At 37.9% G+C, this 16,826-nt stretch overlaps 2 protein-coding genes across 2 annotated transcripts; both read left to right on the top strand.

The window, feature by feature from the left end:
- The first annotated feature begins 214 nt into the window (after positions 1-214).
- LOC104113098 (probable uridine nucleosidase 1) lies at positions 215-5,039 on the top strand. Its single transcript, XM_009623191.3, has 9 exons — positions 215-627; positions 2,208-2,323; positions 2,476-2,535; positions 2,674-2,856; positions 2,944-3,048; positions 3,746-3,842; positions 3,950-4,057; positions 4,149-4,284; positions 4,644-5,039. The coding sequence occupies exons 1-9, from the start codon at positions 522-524 to the stop codon at positions 4,750-4,752; spliced, it is 1,020 nt and encodes a 339-aa protein (XP_009621486.1). The 5' UTR covers positions 215-521; the 3' UTR covers positions 4,753-5,039.
- A 3,124-nt stretch (positions 5,040-8,163) lies between these two features.
- On the top strand, positions 8,164-8,689 carry LOC104113099 (uncharacterized). Its single transcript, XM_009623192.4, has one exon. The coding sequence runs from the start codon at positions 8,298-8,300 to the stop codon at positions 8,619-8,621; it is 324 nt and encodes a 107-aa protein (XP_009621487.1). The 5' UTR covers positions 8,164-8,297; the 3' UTR covers positions 8,622-8,689.
- The last annotated feature ends 8,137 nt before the right edge of the window (positions 8,690-16,826 follow it).

Here is a 16,826-nt window from a genome sequence, read left to right on the forward strand (position 1 = left end):
AGAAATCACTTATTCAACCAACTCAGCCAACCTTTGTTGGCTAATAGTGAAATCTTATTAATTTGTTTCAATTTTGATTGGATTTGGAAAATGCAAAAGGTAAAATATTGTGCAAGGGAAAGCAAGAGATCCGTTCATAACAAAGCGAATCAAATTAGGATACGCATATTTACCACTTAGACTAAAGCCACATATCTTATCCATTATTCATTCCGAAACCCATAAATACACACACACACATAGTACCCACACCTTATTAAATACAAATTTTCACACCAAAAGAAGAGAAAGAATAGTTGGAAAACAGGAACAAGAAAAAGGAGCAGAGTTGAGAAAATTCAGCTCATCGTCAGAGCTGACTCCACCAAAACTCTATCCTTTTCACTTAATCCCCCACATTTTTTATTCTAATTTGTTATTGTTATTATATTTGTAAGTTCATTGTCTTTCTTAGGTCCCAAAAATTCCCTTTTTTTTGCTCCCAAAATTTTCCCTTTTGAATTATTGAAAATTTCAAGAAGATGTCAAATTGTGATGGTGATTTGGTTGATGGATTTGTGACTACCAACAATTATTCTTTTGCTAAGCAACGTGAAAAGATCATCATTGATACTGATCCTGGCATTGGTAAATAAATTTCTACCCTTTTGTTTAAAGTTCTGAACTTTAGCTAATTTCAGCATTTATTTTTCAGTTTCTTGAATTTGGGTGTTTTTTTTTATGAATGAATGAAGGTTGAAATTCTTAGCAAATTTTAGCATTTTTTTTTAGTTTCTTGAATTTGGGTTTTGCTAATTTTTTTGTTCATGAATGAGTTTAAGGTTGGGGTTTTCAGTAATTTTCCAGCTAAAATTTTCTTTGATTGGGTTTTGATTTTCTTAGACAAATAGATGAATTTCTGGTAAAATTTTCTACCCTATTGTTTAAAGGTGGCAACTTTAGCAAATTTCAGCATTTTTTTCACTTTCATGAATTTGGGTGTTGCTTATTTTTTTCTTCATGAATAAATTTAAAGTTGGGATTTTTAGAAAAATTTCAGCTAAATTTTATTTGATTGTGATTGGGTTTTGATTTTCTTTGACAAATAGATGACTTTTGGGGAAATTTTGTTAAAAGTGCTAAAGGAAGGGCAGATTCAAATATGGAAAAAGAATCCTAGTTACTTTATTGTGTCACTTTATATTTCCAGCTTTTTCATTAGAATATTCAGATGGAAGATGATCTCTTTCTTTCTGGAATTTGTGAATTTTGGGATTCTTTCAGTTTGTTTGAGTGAAGAGTATCTGGAGATAAAGCTTATATTTTTCATCCTAAATTAGCTGTACTTTTATTTATGAAAGCAGGCAATTAACTTTATCTATGATCTTTTCTAATCCTTCATTTTCTGAGACTTCTTTTAGGCAAGGAATGTGTGTTACTTTCAATTATGTTGCTCGGACTCTCCGAAAATGTTGTCGGGTGCATGTTGGATCCGCCAAAAGTAATGCATTTTTAGAGGATCCGACATGGGTGCGGCATCATTTTGGAGAATCCGCACAACATAGACTTTCAATATAAGAGGGGGGGGGGGGACGTTATTGCTGTCACATAGGCACCTAAGAAATTATATTACCTTTCTGACAAATTTCACAAGCTGACATTTTTGATTTCTTTAATTCTGTTTATCATTTCTTCGGGAAAACAATTTTCTTAATGAAAGAGGAAGTTTTAAAGAGCACATCTTGTGATGAGAAGCTTTTCTTATTGAGGTGAGCAACACACCTTGGCTTAGTTGTGCTTCATTCAAGTAGAAAACCGGTGTGCTCTTAGTAATATAATACTTAGTGACTCATCAACCAAGAAAAAGACAATATAATACTTAGTTATGCCTGAAATGTTTTCAAAAAACTCTCTCCTTTTCTATTCTTTCAAATAATGGGCGGAGCCAGGGGTCGCCTGAAAGTTACACTATATATACTAGGTCAAAAATTTTTGTTCTAATATAGTAGATGTTTACTTTTTTATATTTTTATCCCCCTTACTAAAATTCCTAGCCCCGCCGTTGTATCAAGTATGGGGATAAATTGTGCCCGTGAATGAAAATGAAAGATCTCTCTCTCTCATAACAATTTTTTAACAGGCTGAGTTGTGTTTTATAATGAGTTTCATATTCCGTGTGGTTCCCATTTGTCATGTTGGAGCTAATTTTAGCTTTTGTTGATATTTAGATGACAGTATGGCAATACTAATGGCATTTCAGACACCGGAAGTTGAGATCATAGGCTTGACTACAATCTTTGGTAATGTTACTACAAAAGATGCTACACGTAATGCATTACTTTTGGTATGTCTTTTTTTTTTTGTATATTTATTTATCTAGTACTACCTTTCTTGTAAATTTCTTTCCTTTTATTGTGTTTACAATTCCGTCTATTAGATGTTTTTGTATCAAGTTCTTGATCAATTACTTCTTTAATTTAATTTGCAAAAGGATAGTGTGAAACTGCAGGATATCCGGATGTTCCCGTCGCCGAGGGCAGCCCTGAACCTCTGAAGGTAATTTGTTTTTACTTTTGATTCCTAATAGTAACAATTTGTTACTCAAAATTCTTTTTAGTTTATGCTTAACTTCCTTTCTCCACTGTAGCTTCTCAACGTATTGTAACCTAACTTTGATCTTAATTTTTGCTGTAGAGAGGGGAACCACGGGTTGCAGACTTTGTTCATGGTTCAGATGGATTAGGCAACTTATTCTTACCTTGTCCAAATTCTAAGAAAAATGACAATTCTGCATCTGAATTCTTAGTGGAAAAAGTTTCTGAATATCCTGGTGAAGTGTCTATACTTGCACTAGGACCATTGACAAATTTGGCGTTGGTATGTTGTATCTCAAAAACTTTCAATTTTCAAGTTTGTGATTTTGCCTTGCATTTACAAAAAAAATCATCGTTATCTGTTGGTTAGGCTGTCAAGAGGGACTCGACCTTTGCAAGCAAGGTGAAGAGAGTGGTCGTACTCGGTGGTTCCTTCTTTGCTTTAGGAAATGTTAATCCTGCTGCGGAAGCAAATGTGGGTGATTTTTTCCCATTGGTTTTTAAATACTATAATATTCACAATGTTTTACAATGTAGAAGCATGTTTGAATAGTTGTTTGACCCCATAATGTCTGTGCATAAACTTCTTACTTTGATATCCATAATGCACAACAGTATGGAAATGTTTAATAGTTAGTTGTAAGGGTGGAGCTCGAAGCCCGAGTAGGGGTTCGGCCGAATCAAGTAGCTTTTGCTCAAATAGTTTATTTGTGTTAAGTAATAAACGGTTATTAGTACTTGACGTCATACAAAGAAACCTCAGTTATTGTTACTTGAAGTCGTCGTTCTATAATGCATAACCCATAAAGTTGAAATCTTGGCTCCGCATCTGGTTATTTGAACTCTAATAGCTTGTCATAAAAGACTTTTTCTTAAGCTCACTGCCTTAGTATAGTGCTATAGACACGTTGTCCTTGTAATTTGAGTGCAATATGGGTCTCTTTTGGCATTATCTTTGCGGAAATACTATAAAATGTTCGTGTTGTGTATTAGCATTTCATATGTTGTCAGTGTCTCTTCTTTCCTGTCAATTTTTGTCAAGTTTAAAAGATGGAACGCTTTTCGCATGTTCACAAATTCATCATGGGAAGCTGAAAAATCAATCTTTGTAGTATTCAATCTTCAATTTGTTATTATTATTATCTCATTTGCATAGTTATTCTGATGCGCAGATATATGGGGATCCAGAGGCAGCAGATATTGTATTTACTTCGGGGGCAAATATTGATATTGTAGGCATCAACATTACAACACAAGTCAAATTGACAGGTAGGTTGTTCACTGCTCAAATATGTCGAAGACTACTACTTTTGCACCTTTAATTATATGACAATATTGTTCGCTTCTCAATAAATAGTATATGCTTCTGGTTTTAGATGCTGATCTTGAAGAACTAAGGCAATCTGAAGGAAAACATGCTAAAATTTTGGGCAACATGTGCAAATTTTACCGTGATTGGCATGTGAAATCAGACGGCGTCTATGGTAATAACTTCTGTTCTTATATCGTTTGTGGATGACCTACATTGCTTCTTAAACCACTTTACTGATATTTATTCGCTCGACCTCTTTTCAGGAATTTTCCTACATGATCCTGTTAGTTTTGTGGCACTAGTTCGACCTGAACTCTTCACCTTCAAGAAAGGTGTCGTGAGGGTTGAGACACAGGGCATTTGCGTCGGACATACCTTGTTGGACCAAGGGCTAAAGAAGTAAGTATTTGAACTGAGTTTTCTTTGGGCACCTATTTTCTTTTGCTAGCCAATAGACATAAATTATACCTAGGGGCGGAGGTAATATAGTAGCTACAGGTTCGGATGAACCTAGTAGCTTTTACTTAAATCTTGTATTTGTATTAGAAAATCCATTAAATATATAAAAATATTTAACGGAGAACCCAGTAACTAAAACGAGCTAGAGTTCGATGACAAGATCAGAACCCATAACCTTCAAATCATGGCTCCGCTTCAAATCATGTGCGGTTATACAGTGTAAAAATCTCTTTTTCTCTTCGCAAATCTTAGCCTGTGGCTCCATTCTATGGATTAAAACTAACAAATCGTTATATTAGGTGGAATACAAGCAACCCTTGGACGGATTATTCCCCGGTTTCAGTTGCATGGACAGTTGATGTGGATGAAGTTCTGAATTACATAAAGAAAATGCTAATGAAATCTTGAATACCACTGGATCCCTCGGTCTCTGCCTCGCATCAATCTTACTCTGGAAATCGAGGAACGCGTTTTCTAACAACTTCCATTACAGCAATTGTTTTTACTCTTCTTTCCCTCCCTCCCTTGAAACTAAATAAATCCCAATTCTGGGAAATGTAAAGGGCTTATAAATGGAGGGTGGGCAATGCATTTTCGTCATTCTTTTCAGGTCTGTATTACTATATTTTCGCCTCAGACTTATTGGTGCAATGGCTAATTCATAGTAAATAGTCATGTCTTTATACTGTTTTTAAGATTTGTGGGGGTTCCCTTACAACTGTTTTTCACTATCCAAAGGTGTCGTTTTTCATAAAATACATCGGTATACTTATAAGTCGCGAGCTTGATTTCATAAAATACATCGGTATACTTATAAGTTACGAGTTTGAGCCGTTGAAGCAGCCACTAATGCTTGCATAAGGTAGGATGTCTACATCACACCCCTTAGGGTGCGATCTTTCCCCAAATCCTGCGTGAATACGAGATGCTTTGTGCATCGGGCTGCCTACTTGAAGGGGAAGCTTGTAGCAACGGTAAAGTTGTTTCTTTATGACTTATAGGTCACGAGTTTGAGCTGTTGAAGCAGTCAATAATGCTTGCATATGGTAGGCTGTCTACATCACACCCCTCAGGGTGCGATCTTTCTCCAGATCCTGCGTGAATACGAGATGCTTTGTGCATCGGGCTGCCTACTTGAAGGGGAAGCTTGTAGCAACGGTAAAGTTGTTTCTTTATGACTTATAGGTCACGAGTTTGAGCTGTTGAAGCAGCCAATAATGCTTGCATATGGTAGGCTGTCTACATCACACTCCTTAGGGTGCGATCTTTCTCCAGATCCTGCGTGAATACGAGATGCTTTGTGCATCGAGCTGCCTACTTGAAGGGGAAGCTTGCAGCAACGGTAAAGTTGTTTCTTTATGACTTATAGGTCACGAGTTTGAGCTGTTGAAGCAGCCAATAATGCTTGCATATGGTAGGCTGTTTACATCACATCCCTTAGGGTGCGATCTTTCTCCAGATCCTGCGTGAATACGAGATGCTTTGTGCATCGGGCTGCCTACTTGAAGGGGAAGCTTGCAGCAACGGTAAAGTTGTTTCTTTATGACTTATAGGTCACGAGTTTGAACTGTTGAAACATCCACTAATGCTTGCATATGGTAGGCTGTCTACATCACACACCTTAGGGATCTTTCCCCAGATTCTGTGTGAATACGGGATGCTTTGTGAGCTGGATTGCTTATTCATTTATTTATTTATTACATCGGTATACTTTAAATGATGTACCTAGGTCATCTCTCTTGAGTAATTCATGTTTATGCTACGTAAAACCGAATGAGTCCTAAAGCAAATGAAAGTGATTGATTTGATGCTATTCAGATACTAAATAATGGAAATCCAAGAACGAAGGCTCAAGTCAATTTAGCCCCTAAAAAAATTATTCAGTTATACACATTTAATCCTTTTTTATATGATTAACAAAGAAGAGTCGAGGCTAATAAGTTATAATATACTAAGGGTCCGTTTGGTTTGAAGACAAGTTAGGTTGGATTAGTTATATTGGGACTAATTATGGTGGGGATTAGTTATTCTGATATTATTATTGACTGTTTAATGTGTTGTATTAATTCTGATTTTGTCAACTTAACTGTTTTACTCTGGGATAACTTATTCCGGAATAACTGTTCCACCCTTTGACAGGTATAAGTTATCCGATATTATTTTATAATAATCAAACAAAAGATAAGACGGTACAAAAATTTTATCCCAGAATTATTTTTGATTTTCCATCATACCAAATGACACTAACAATATTATTAATTACCGAAAGGTTTTCGTATTTTATAAGTATTCACAACAATTAGCTTAAACATGCATGTTGAGTGTGACAAATCTAAATGTTGGTATAATTGTATCTGAAAGTAGCTTTAAAGAAACAAACGTATTTTGTTATTTTATTCCATCAGACAAATTAATTAAAAGCCCTCATTATCCAGTAAAATTTCTTTTATTTATTTTTTCCTTTTCTCCTTCCTTTTGGTGGAAAGAAGGAAGCAGAACTTCGGATAATCTTTTCATAATTAGCAAATGTAAATAAATTTTGGATCACAATCAAATGCAAATATGTTAGAGATTGTTTTTTATAATTTTTTTTTGGGGTTAAGAAACAGTAAAAGTTTTAGTGAAAGTATGAAATTTTCATTGAATTTGGAAAAGTAAATATTAAACAAAAGGGAAGACCTATTGGTGTATACAAGTTACCTTTTTTATTTTCCATGTTCACCTCCGTCGGGATTGGGATTATTTACGTGCAAACTTAAATTTTGTTTTCCATTTAATAAGCAAAATTTCAGGATAGAGTTGCATATTACTCTACCAATTTTTAATAACTAAAACTTCCACGCAACAATAAATTATTGAGAAACGTATATTTTTACTCGTTCCAAAAAATAAGAAGAATTAACCAAATAACCGTCCACCCAACCGCTTAAACTAAAAATAGTCTGTAGAGGTATAATATATGCATAATTTGTATATTATATGTGTATAATTATATATAATCAATGTATAAACTATATATATGGCTAGAAAAGATAAACGATGAATATGGTCGGCTATTTGTGTAAAGATCCCAAAACATAAGAGCTGAAAAAATATTTATTTGTTGAATATATTTGTATTCTATAAATATAATATACATATTTTATTCATATGTATTTGTCACTTCTTGAGTTCTTGTATGCTCACTTTTTATTCGTGGATGAGTTCTTTTTTTCTTTTTTGTGTGTGTGTTTGGTTCCACACGACGGTGAATGGAGGTTTCGATTAATCTAAATTCTCACTGTGCATGGCCGATTATAGGGAAAAGTTCTTCCTACTAATAAAAAATTTATCCCCCGAACTCAAACCTGAGACATTTAATTAAGGGTGGAAGATTTCATCCATCCCACAGTTGTCCTAAGTGGTATTCTTGGGCATGATCAATTGTTAGCTACGTAGTTATTATCATGAATATACTCAAATTTCACACTACCTTAATTCCAAGGAGCTCAAATTTTCCTTCTACATTAGTGATAGCACTCTTTCACTTGTTTCTTGAATAAAAGTAAAGAAAAAAGAAGAAATGGAAAAATAAGAAAGAGACAAATCAAACCTATAGTATTTTGTTGTTTGTTTTAGCTTTATTTGGTTTAATTTTGATAAGGACTTGAAATTGTAGCTCATATTGAAAAAAGCAGTTGAACAAACTTTCCCTCTAATCTTAGTTCATTTCAATTTCTTTCCTTTGATAGTTACCTATCAACTCCCCCTTGAAGTAACCCTTGCAACTTCCCTTCTTTCAATATAACCACTCGAACTACAACTAAAAGCAATTCCCCTCCTAATCCTCTTACAAATTCCTATAAATACCCTAAAGAAACATCTCCGTAAAAAAAATATTAATCTTGCAGTTAGCTGGCAACAATAACAACAAATCCAGTGAATTTTCACAAGTGGGGTGCAGATAGCTAGCCATGTATCAATTTAATTCGTCGATAGCGTTAGCCGAGAAAGTTTCATGGTATTGTGGCTTGTTCTTAGCAATAATGTTGGTATTGAGCTGGTTTGATCAATACAATGAGAGTGAATTCATAGTTCAAATGCAACAGCAGAAGATGGTTAGGGAGAAAATGCCATGTGATGAAATTTATGTGGTAAGAGAAGGGGAAACTTTGCAAACAATTAGTGAAAAATGTGGAGATCCTTTTATTGTTGAAGAAAATCCTCATATTCATGATCCTGATGATGTTTTCCCTGGTTTGATTATCAAGATTACTCCTTTCAAGAATAATAGGTAGAAAGTTGCAATTTAGCTTTTGTTATTTAATTTCTTGTTTATGAGTATTCAAGAAAATTTTCTCATAAAGGTTTGAATATTAAATTTTTGCAAGTTTAGTCACTTCAAAAGTACCTTCAAACTCGCAGATCTATATGTTTGAAGTTGGCATATTGGTTGTGCAGTTCGAATTTCAGACATGAAGTTAAGCTTCAGTTCCCAACTTCAGATATGTATGCTTAAAGTTTGACTATCAAACCTAACTTCAAGATCAAATATCTAAAGTTGGTACAGCTCAAATCTAAAGTTGGTTAAAAGGGGGATAAACAATTAATCTCTTCTTCACTAATGTTATTCCCAACAAAAGCTGCCTTACCTTCTTCAATATTTATCCTTAACAAATCAAAGTGTTTAGTTTTTGCAGCAACTAAGGAGGGAGGAGGAGAAGTATGAGGAGGAGGAGAAGGAGCCAGGCTTTTGTTTGAGATTTACCAATACTGGCTATAAGTTAAATAGTTTGAAAAAAGTGAATATAACTTAAATAGCAGGGCGAAAACAGATCACCCCATTAAATTTTTTTCATTAAATCCTTGGGGATATTTAGGGATTAGCCAGTACTTATTTTGTTCAGAAAATTTGAACTAAAAATCTTAACTCTAGGATTTTGTGTCCTGAAAAATTAAACTGAAAAACTGAAATTCAGGACACAATGGCTAATTTCTAAATAGAAGCCCTCTAGAATGGCTACCTAGTGTCATATCTGGTTAAATCCTTTATCTCTGTAAAAATAGCACGAGCTAGCCAGTTTTTGGACTGGTAATTGAAAAATAGTCAGTGTTTGCAAAGTCATTGAAAAATAGCCACTATTTTGTTGTAACACGGAAAGTTCCAGCATAATATACCGGAGATTGGTGCACCTATGTATGAACTTCCAGCATAATATACTGGAGATTGGAGCACCTGTGTATGAACTTCCAGCATATTATGCTAGATCAGTATATTATGCTGGAACTCCGGTATATTATGTTGGAAGTTCACCTGTAAAAAAATTGAACTCCAGTATATTATGCTAGAATATTTTTCGGATTTTGAACAGTGTTTTCGTTCAAATTTATCTTTACATAAAAAGTGACTAAATTTCAATTACTTTTGAAACTGTAATTATTTTTCAATTACCACTTGTAAATCTGACTATTTTTAAATTTCACCCTTTTATCTCTTATTTGTCCTTTGGCACTAAGTAGACCAATTCGGTACTGTCATTTCGGCCTGAAGAATTTTAGCCTACTACCACAATGGATCAAGTGCACATAGCCGTGATCTCAAGACCTCAATAGTTAGCTCTCGGCCTTCCGGTCAAAAAATAACTATCTCATATTCGTAGAAGAAGGAACTTGCGGCCATATATTTGCCTTTATCACAATTAAAAGAGATCATATAAAGGCTCTCATACTCAATTTTCTACATATTTGAAATTTATAAATTTTTGTAAGTTTAACCACTTTAAAAATAATTTTAAACATATTGAAGTTTGACATACTCGTGCAAGTAAACTTCAAACATACACGACCTAGTTTGACTTTTATATATGCCTGAAGTTTCATATTTGCCTGGCCCAAGCAGATTTTGTCCACTACAACATGTAACACCTCAAAATGCAAGATCTATTATAATATAACGTAAATAAGTGAGTAAGAGGTCGCCGTATTATACAAACCTCCTACAATTATTTGAATTATAACCTACAGAATATTGATGTTAGTTCATATACGTGGATCAGTGTTATATGATTTCATCTCCTTGAACCACTTAAACTCAGAAATATTAATGTTAAAAAAAAAATATATATATATATGAGATGTTGAATCTTCTTGGTTTCTTCATCTTTAATTTTTTTTATTTTTTTAACTCGTTGATGAAAATCCTAGTTCCGCCACATATGACAGGGTTCTTGTAACGACCCGACCCGTCGTTTTACTTTTTAGAACCATGTTCCCCTAAATAAGACTCCCTTTATGTGCTTTAACTGTTTTATGACTTGCGGGGATGGTTAGTTCGTGATTTGAAAGGGTTCGGATTGAAATCGGAACACTTGGTTCCTTAGTTTGGCCTTAAAAGGCTAAGTTGGACTTCGGTCAACGTTTTGAGTAAACGACCTCGGAATCAGGATTTGACGGTTCCAATAGGTTCGTATGATGATTTCAGACTTGGGTGCTTGTTTGAATCGAGTTTTGGATGAACTGGGAACGTTTTAGCGCATAATATTGAAAGTTGGCATTTTGGGTGAATTTCATAAGTTTGGGTTGGAGTGAATTTTTATGTTATCGACGTCCGTTTGGGATTCTGAGCCCGGAATAGCTCCATACGGTAATTCTGGACTTAGGAGCGCGTCCGAAAGTGGATTTAGAGATTCGTAGGTCGTTTCGGGGTCATTTGGCGAAAGTTGGAACTTTGAAGGTTTTTGGGAAGTTTGACCGGGAGTGGACCTTTTAATATCGGGTTCAGATTCTGATTCCGGAAGTAGGAGTAGGTCTGTAATGTCATTTATGACTTGCACGCAGAATTTGGCGTCATTCCGAGTTGATTTGATAGGAATTGGACGTGCGGATGTGTTTTTAGAAGTTTTGGGTTTTCAAGCATTTTGGTGTCCGATTTATGCTTTTAGATGTTATTCTGGCGTTTCGATCGCGCGTTCAAGTTCGTATGATATTTTTAGACTTGTGTGGACGTTTGGTGTGAAGCCCCGAGGGCTCGGGTGAGTTTCGGACATGTTCGGATGGATGGGAAAGACTTTAGTTTTCTGGTTTTATATGCTGGTGTCTCAGGTATAGAAAATGCAAAATTTTGTTCGCATTTGCGAGACAGGCTTCGCAATTTCGAAGAAGCCTGGTCAAGGCAGGACTCGCATTTGCGAGATTTTCAGTCGATTTTGCGATCAGCCTACCCTTCGCATTTGCGATATTGTGGTCGCAAATACGATCTTGACAGTGGGGGCTCAGCTTTGTATTTGCGAAGATTTTGTCACATTTGCGAACAAAGTGTCGCAAATGCGACACCTGCGACCTATGCAACAACTTTTATTACGGGACTTAGCCTTATTTCCCTCCTTTCTCATTTGGTCTTAGGCGATTTTGGGAGCATTTTTGGGAAGGGTTCCATCAACATCAAGAAGTAAGTGATCTCTATCAATTCTTTAGCTAAATATACGAATCATAAGTAGATTTAACATGGAAAATGGTGGAATTTATGAGATTTTTGAGAAAAACCTAGGATTTTGATAAAAATGAGGTTTAACCACAAAAATGATTGTGGAATAGGGTACAAATTTATATTCGAGCTCTTGAAGTTATAGGTAACAACTTTCTTCAAAAATTTCCTAAATCCGGGCACGTGGGCCCGAGGGTGAATTTTAGGAATTCTTCAATTAGGGTTGAAAATCACTTTAATATTTAGGATATGAACTTTTGAACATGTATTGACTATTTTATATAACATTTGACTAGTTTTGAGTCGTTTGGCACCGAGTTGAAGGTTTAAAGCATATTTGTGGACCGAAAGTGAACTTGAGAACGAGGTAGGTCTCTTTTCTAACCTTGTAAGAGGGAACTCATCCCTTTAGGTCTGTTTTGTTGTAAATTACTTGGGTGGGGAGCTACGTACGCACTAGGTGACGAGAGTCCGTGCGTAGCTATATTCCATGTGATATCCGGGTAGCCTTAGGTTTACATCATGCTTTGTTGACACCGTTATTTGATTATGCTTATTAATTGAATAGAACTGAGATTGAGGATTCCAAGATTTAAAGTTTCCAATTTGGATTCCTTATTTTTAGAAAGAATTGAAAAATATTATGATAACTTTGAGAAATCTATGTTCACTTGCGTCGCAAGTATTTTTCGCGAGCGAGCTAAATTCCACTACTCTCATGGGAGCGGGCTGCTCGCCTCGGCAGGTTAATAGATGAATCTATGGTTCGTGCCGTTTGACCCTCGGGAGTGCACACAGTATATTTATATGTATTTTGGATCGGGTCGTACGTGCTCGGCATAATTCGTGCGTAATAATACTTGGAGCCTAATTATACTTGATATCGTTTTATTGGCTTGAGAGGTTAAATGATTAAATGATAGAAATTGATTTGGGTATCGGTAAAAGAATTGTTAATGTATTTCATGTTATTGAGTTTTATTTTCATTTACATATCCCATGCTTACTTAAAATTTCAATATTTTATTAGTAGCCCATAGTAAGTGTCGAAGTTGACCTCTCGTCACTACTTTTTTGAGGTTAGACTTGATACTTATTGGGTACATTTTGTGTATGTACTCACGCTACACTTCTGCACTACCCATGCAGGATCTGAGGTAGGTGCATCTGGTTATCTTCCCGGCGCGCACTCTTGATTACCTCGAGACTTTGCGGTGAGCTGCCTTCCGAGACCGTTCTGCAGCACCCAAAGTCTTTCTTTTGCTTTTACTTTCTGTCTATTTCCCTTCAGACAGTAGTGTAGTATTTTTTTTTGTATATTCTACTAGTAGCTCATACACTTGTGACACCATGTTTTGGAGATTATGCTAGTAGTCACTTGGTGATTTTTGGTTAATTGCTTCATCTCATTTTCTTTTAAAACCGTTTAATTCTCATGTTATTTAATATTTCACTTCTTATTTATCCAATAACTAAAAATCAACTATTTCTAAATTGTTAAAGAAAATAATCACACGGTTAGTTTACTGTTGGCTTACTTAGCGGTAATGTTGGGCGTCATCACGACCTATAGGAGAAATTGGGTCGTGACAACATGGTATTAGAGCACTAAGTTTACGTTGGTCTCACAAGTTATGAGCAGGCCTAATAGAGTCTTGCGGATCAGAGTGTAGACGTCCGTACTTATCTTCGAGAGGTTATAGGGTGTTAGGAAACTACTCTTTCTTCATCTCCTATCGTGCAATTGATGTGATACTAAGTATCTTTCTCTTATTCTCTCATAGATGGTGAGAATGCACACAACGGATGTTCCAGACCCGGGAGGAGCTGCTCCCCCTATTGCTAGAGGCCAAGGCAGAGGTCGGGGGAGGGCTCCAGCCCGAGGTAGAGGACGAGGACGTCCCAGAGTTTCTCCAGCCACGCCACCAGCGAATCCAGTAGAGGATCCCATTATAGAGGAGCAGAGCGGGGTGCCTACAGCAGAGCCAGCCCTCGTAGATTTCATGTCCGCACCGGGCTTCCAGGAGGTCATGGGCCGTATGTTACGGTTCATAGACACTATGACTCAGGATGTTTTATTTCCAACAGACCCATCCACATCTCAGGTGGGAGGGGGAGCACAGACCCTTACTGCTCAGGCTCCTAGGTATGTAACTGTTGTATATCAGACCCCGATCATACTACCTGTGGGCGGAGCCCAGCCAGTGGCAACAGCCATACTTGAGCCCAGACCAGCTGCGGTCGGCGAGCCGCATAAGTTATTGGACAGATGGACGAGGCTACACCCTCCAGTCTTCGGAGGTGAGCGACATGAGGATCCCTAAGACTTTATTGATCGATGCAGGGACATAATGCACAACATGAGTATATTAGAGTCCCATGGGGTGGATTTCACTACCTTCGAACTGGAGGGCAGGGCCCGTAAATGGTCGCAGTCTTATCTTCTTGGCAGACTATCAGGTTCTCCTCCCTTGACTTGGGACCAGTTCATACGTACCTTTCTGGATAGATATATTCTACCCTCTCAGAGGGAAAAGTTACAGTTTCAGTTTGAGCAGCTCATGCGGGGTTAGATGTCAGTGACCGATTATGAGGCGAGATTCTCTAAGTTGTCTCGCCATGCACTTATGATACTCTCTGCTGAGGCGGAGAGAGTACGGAATTTTGTTGCGGGGTTGCATTCCGATATTCAGGACACGATGAGGACTTCTTACCAGCTACTTGTGGAGATAGCTCGGAGGATTAAGGGTTATCGTCAGCGGGGCCAAGAGCAAATGCCGCGGGATAAGTGGTTCCGTTATTCCGGAGGGTTCAATGGTGCCCCGTCTGGGGCCAGAGGCTAGTTTGGGAGAGGTCAGCCTAGCAGGACCACATATCTAGCACCGCTGCCTCCTCGGGGTACTCCAGTGTGGCCTTTTTTTAGTGCCATGCCAGAGAGTTCCTACCGCTCGCCAGCTATTCAAGGTTCTTCCAGTAGGTATTCAGGCCATCAGGGTCAGACTTCAGGGAAGAGTCTACCACTCCGAGGGGTTGTTACGAGTGCGGGGATCTTGGCCACATGAAGAAGTTTTGCCCTAGACTTCGGGGCAAGGCAATACAACATGATTCTCAGCCTATGATTATAGGACCAGTAGCCGCACCAGCCGTCCGGCCGCCTAAAGGTGGAGGACATGCAGGTAGGGGTCGTCCTAGAGGTGGAGGCTAGGTAGGTAGAGGCCAGTCAAATAGAGCTCCAGCTAGATTCTATGCTTTCTCGGCCAGACCAGATGCAGTGGCCTCAGATGCCGTGATCACAAGTATTATTTCTGTCTCCGGTAGGGATGCTTCGGTATTATTTGATCCAGGCTCTACCTATTCATATGTGTCATCTCTGTTTTGCTCATTTCCTAGTTGTTCCTCGTGAGTCCTTGGGTACTCATATTTATGTGTCCACTCCGGTGAGCGATTTCGTTGTTGTGGATCGGGTCTATCAGTCCTGCATTATTACATTTCGTGGTTATGAGACTAGAGCGGATCTTTTGCTACTTGATATGACCGACTTTGGGGTCATCCTAGGCATGGACTGGTTATCTCCATATCACGCCATCCTCGATTTCCATGCCAAGACTGTTAACTTGGCAATGCCAAAGTTGCCTAGATTGGAGTGGAAGGGTTCATTTGCCAGCACACCTAGTCAGATCATCTCTTTTATGAAGGCTCGACACATAGTCAAGAATGGTTATTTCGCTTATCTAGCCTATGTTCGGGATATTACCGTAGAGACTCCGGCGATTGATGCAATACCCATAGTTCTGGAGTTCTTTGATATGTTTCCTTTTGATCTTCCAAGCATGCCACCAGATCGTGATATCGATTTATGCATTGATTTGACTCTAGGTACCTAGCCTATATCTATCCCACCGTACCGTATGGCTTCGAAAGAGCTGAAGGAGTTGAAGGGACATCTTTAGGAGTTGCTATCAAAGGGGTTCGTCAGGCCGAGTGTACCGCCTTGGGGTGCACTAGTGTTATATGTGAAGAAGAGAGATGGCACTATACGGATGTGCATTGATTACCGCCAATTGAACAAAGTTACCATCAAGAACAAGTACCCATTGGCGCGGATTGATGAATTGTTTGACCAGTTCCAGGGTGCCAGGTTATTCTCTAAGATCGACTTGAGATTGGGGTACCATCAGTTGAAGATTCGGGATTCGAATGTTCAGAAGACTGCTTTCCGTACTAGATATGGCCATTATGAGTTTCTAGTGATGTCCTTCAGTTTGACTAACGCCCCAGCGGCGTTTATGGATTTGATGAACAAGGTGTTCAGGCCATATATTGATTCATTTGTCATTGTCTTCATTGGTGATATTTTGATCTACTCGTACAGCATGGATGAGCACGAGCAACATCTGAGAGTGGTGCTTCAAACCTTACGAGAATAGAAGTTATATGCTAAGTTCTCCAAGTGTGAGTTTTGGTTAGATTCTGTGGCATTCTTGGGGCATGTTGTATCAGGCGAGGGTATTAATGTGGATCCCAAGAAGATCGAGGCAACTCAAAGTTGGCCTAGTCCTACCATGACGATTGAGATCAGGAGCTTTTTGGGGTTAGCAGGTTATTATCGTCGGTTTGTGGAAGGCTTTTCATCTATTGTAGCACCTTTGACTAGATTGACCCATAACGGTGTTCCGTTCCGTTGGTCCGATGATTGTGAGGCGAGCTTTCAGAAGCTCAACACAACTTTGACTACGGCACCAGCTCTAGTGTTGCCTTCCGGTTCAGGGATGTATACTGTGTATTGCGATGATTTAGCGTTGGTTTGGATTGTGTATTGATGCAGGAGGGTCGAGTTGTTGCATATGCTTCACGTCAGCTAAAGCCCCATGAGAAGAATTATCCTGTACACGATTTGGAGTTGGCCGCAATTGTTCATGCTCTTAGGATTTGGAGGCATTATCTTTATGGGGTATCCTATGAGGTTTACACCGATCATTGCAGCTTGCAGTATTTGTTCAAACAAGGGGATCTCAATTGG

Source organism: Nicotiana tomentosiformis, chromosome 7 (genome assembly GCF_000390325.3).
Source record: "Nicotiana tomentosiformis chromosome 7, ASM39032v3, whole genome shotgun sequence".
NCBI classification, from domain to species: domain Eukaryota; kingdom Viridiplantae; phylum Streptophyta; class Magnoliopsida; order Solanales; family Solanaceae; genus Nicotiana; species Nicotiana tomentosiformis.

Coding starts and splice junctions, on each gene's coding strand:
- LOC104113098 (XM_009623191.3), top strand. CDS start 522: ATGTCAAATTGTGATGGTGATTTGGTTGATGGATTTGTGACTACCAAC. Junction 628..2,207: donor TGATACTGATCCTGGCATTG/GTAAATAAATTT, acceptor GTTGATATTTAG/ATGACAGTATGGCAATACTA. Junction 4,285..4,643: donor TTGGACCAAGGGCTAAAGAA/GTAAGTATTTGA, acceptor TCGTTATATTAG/GTGGAATACAAGCAACCCTT.
- LOC104113099 (XM_009623192.4), top strand. CDS start 8,298: ATGTATCAATTTAATTCGTCGATAGCGTTAGCCGAGAAAGTTTCATGG.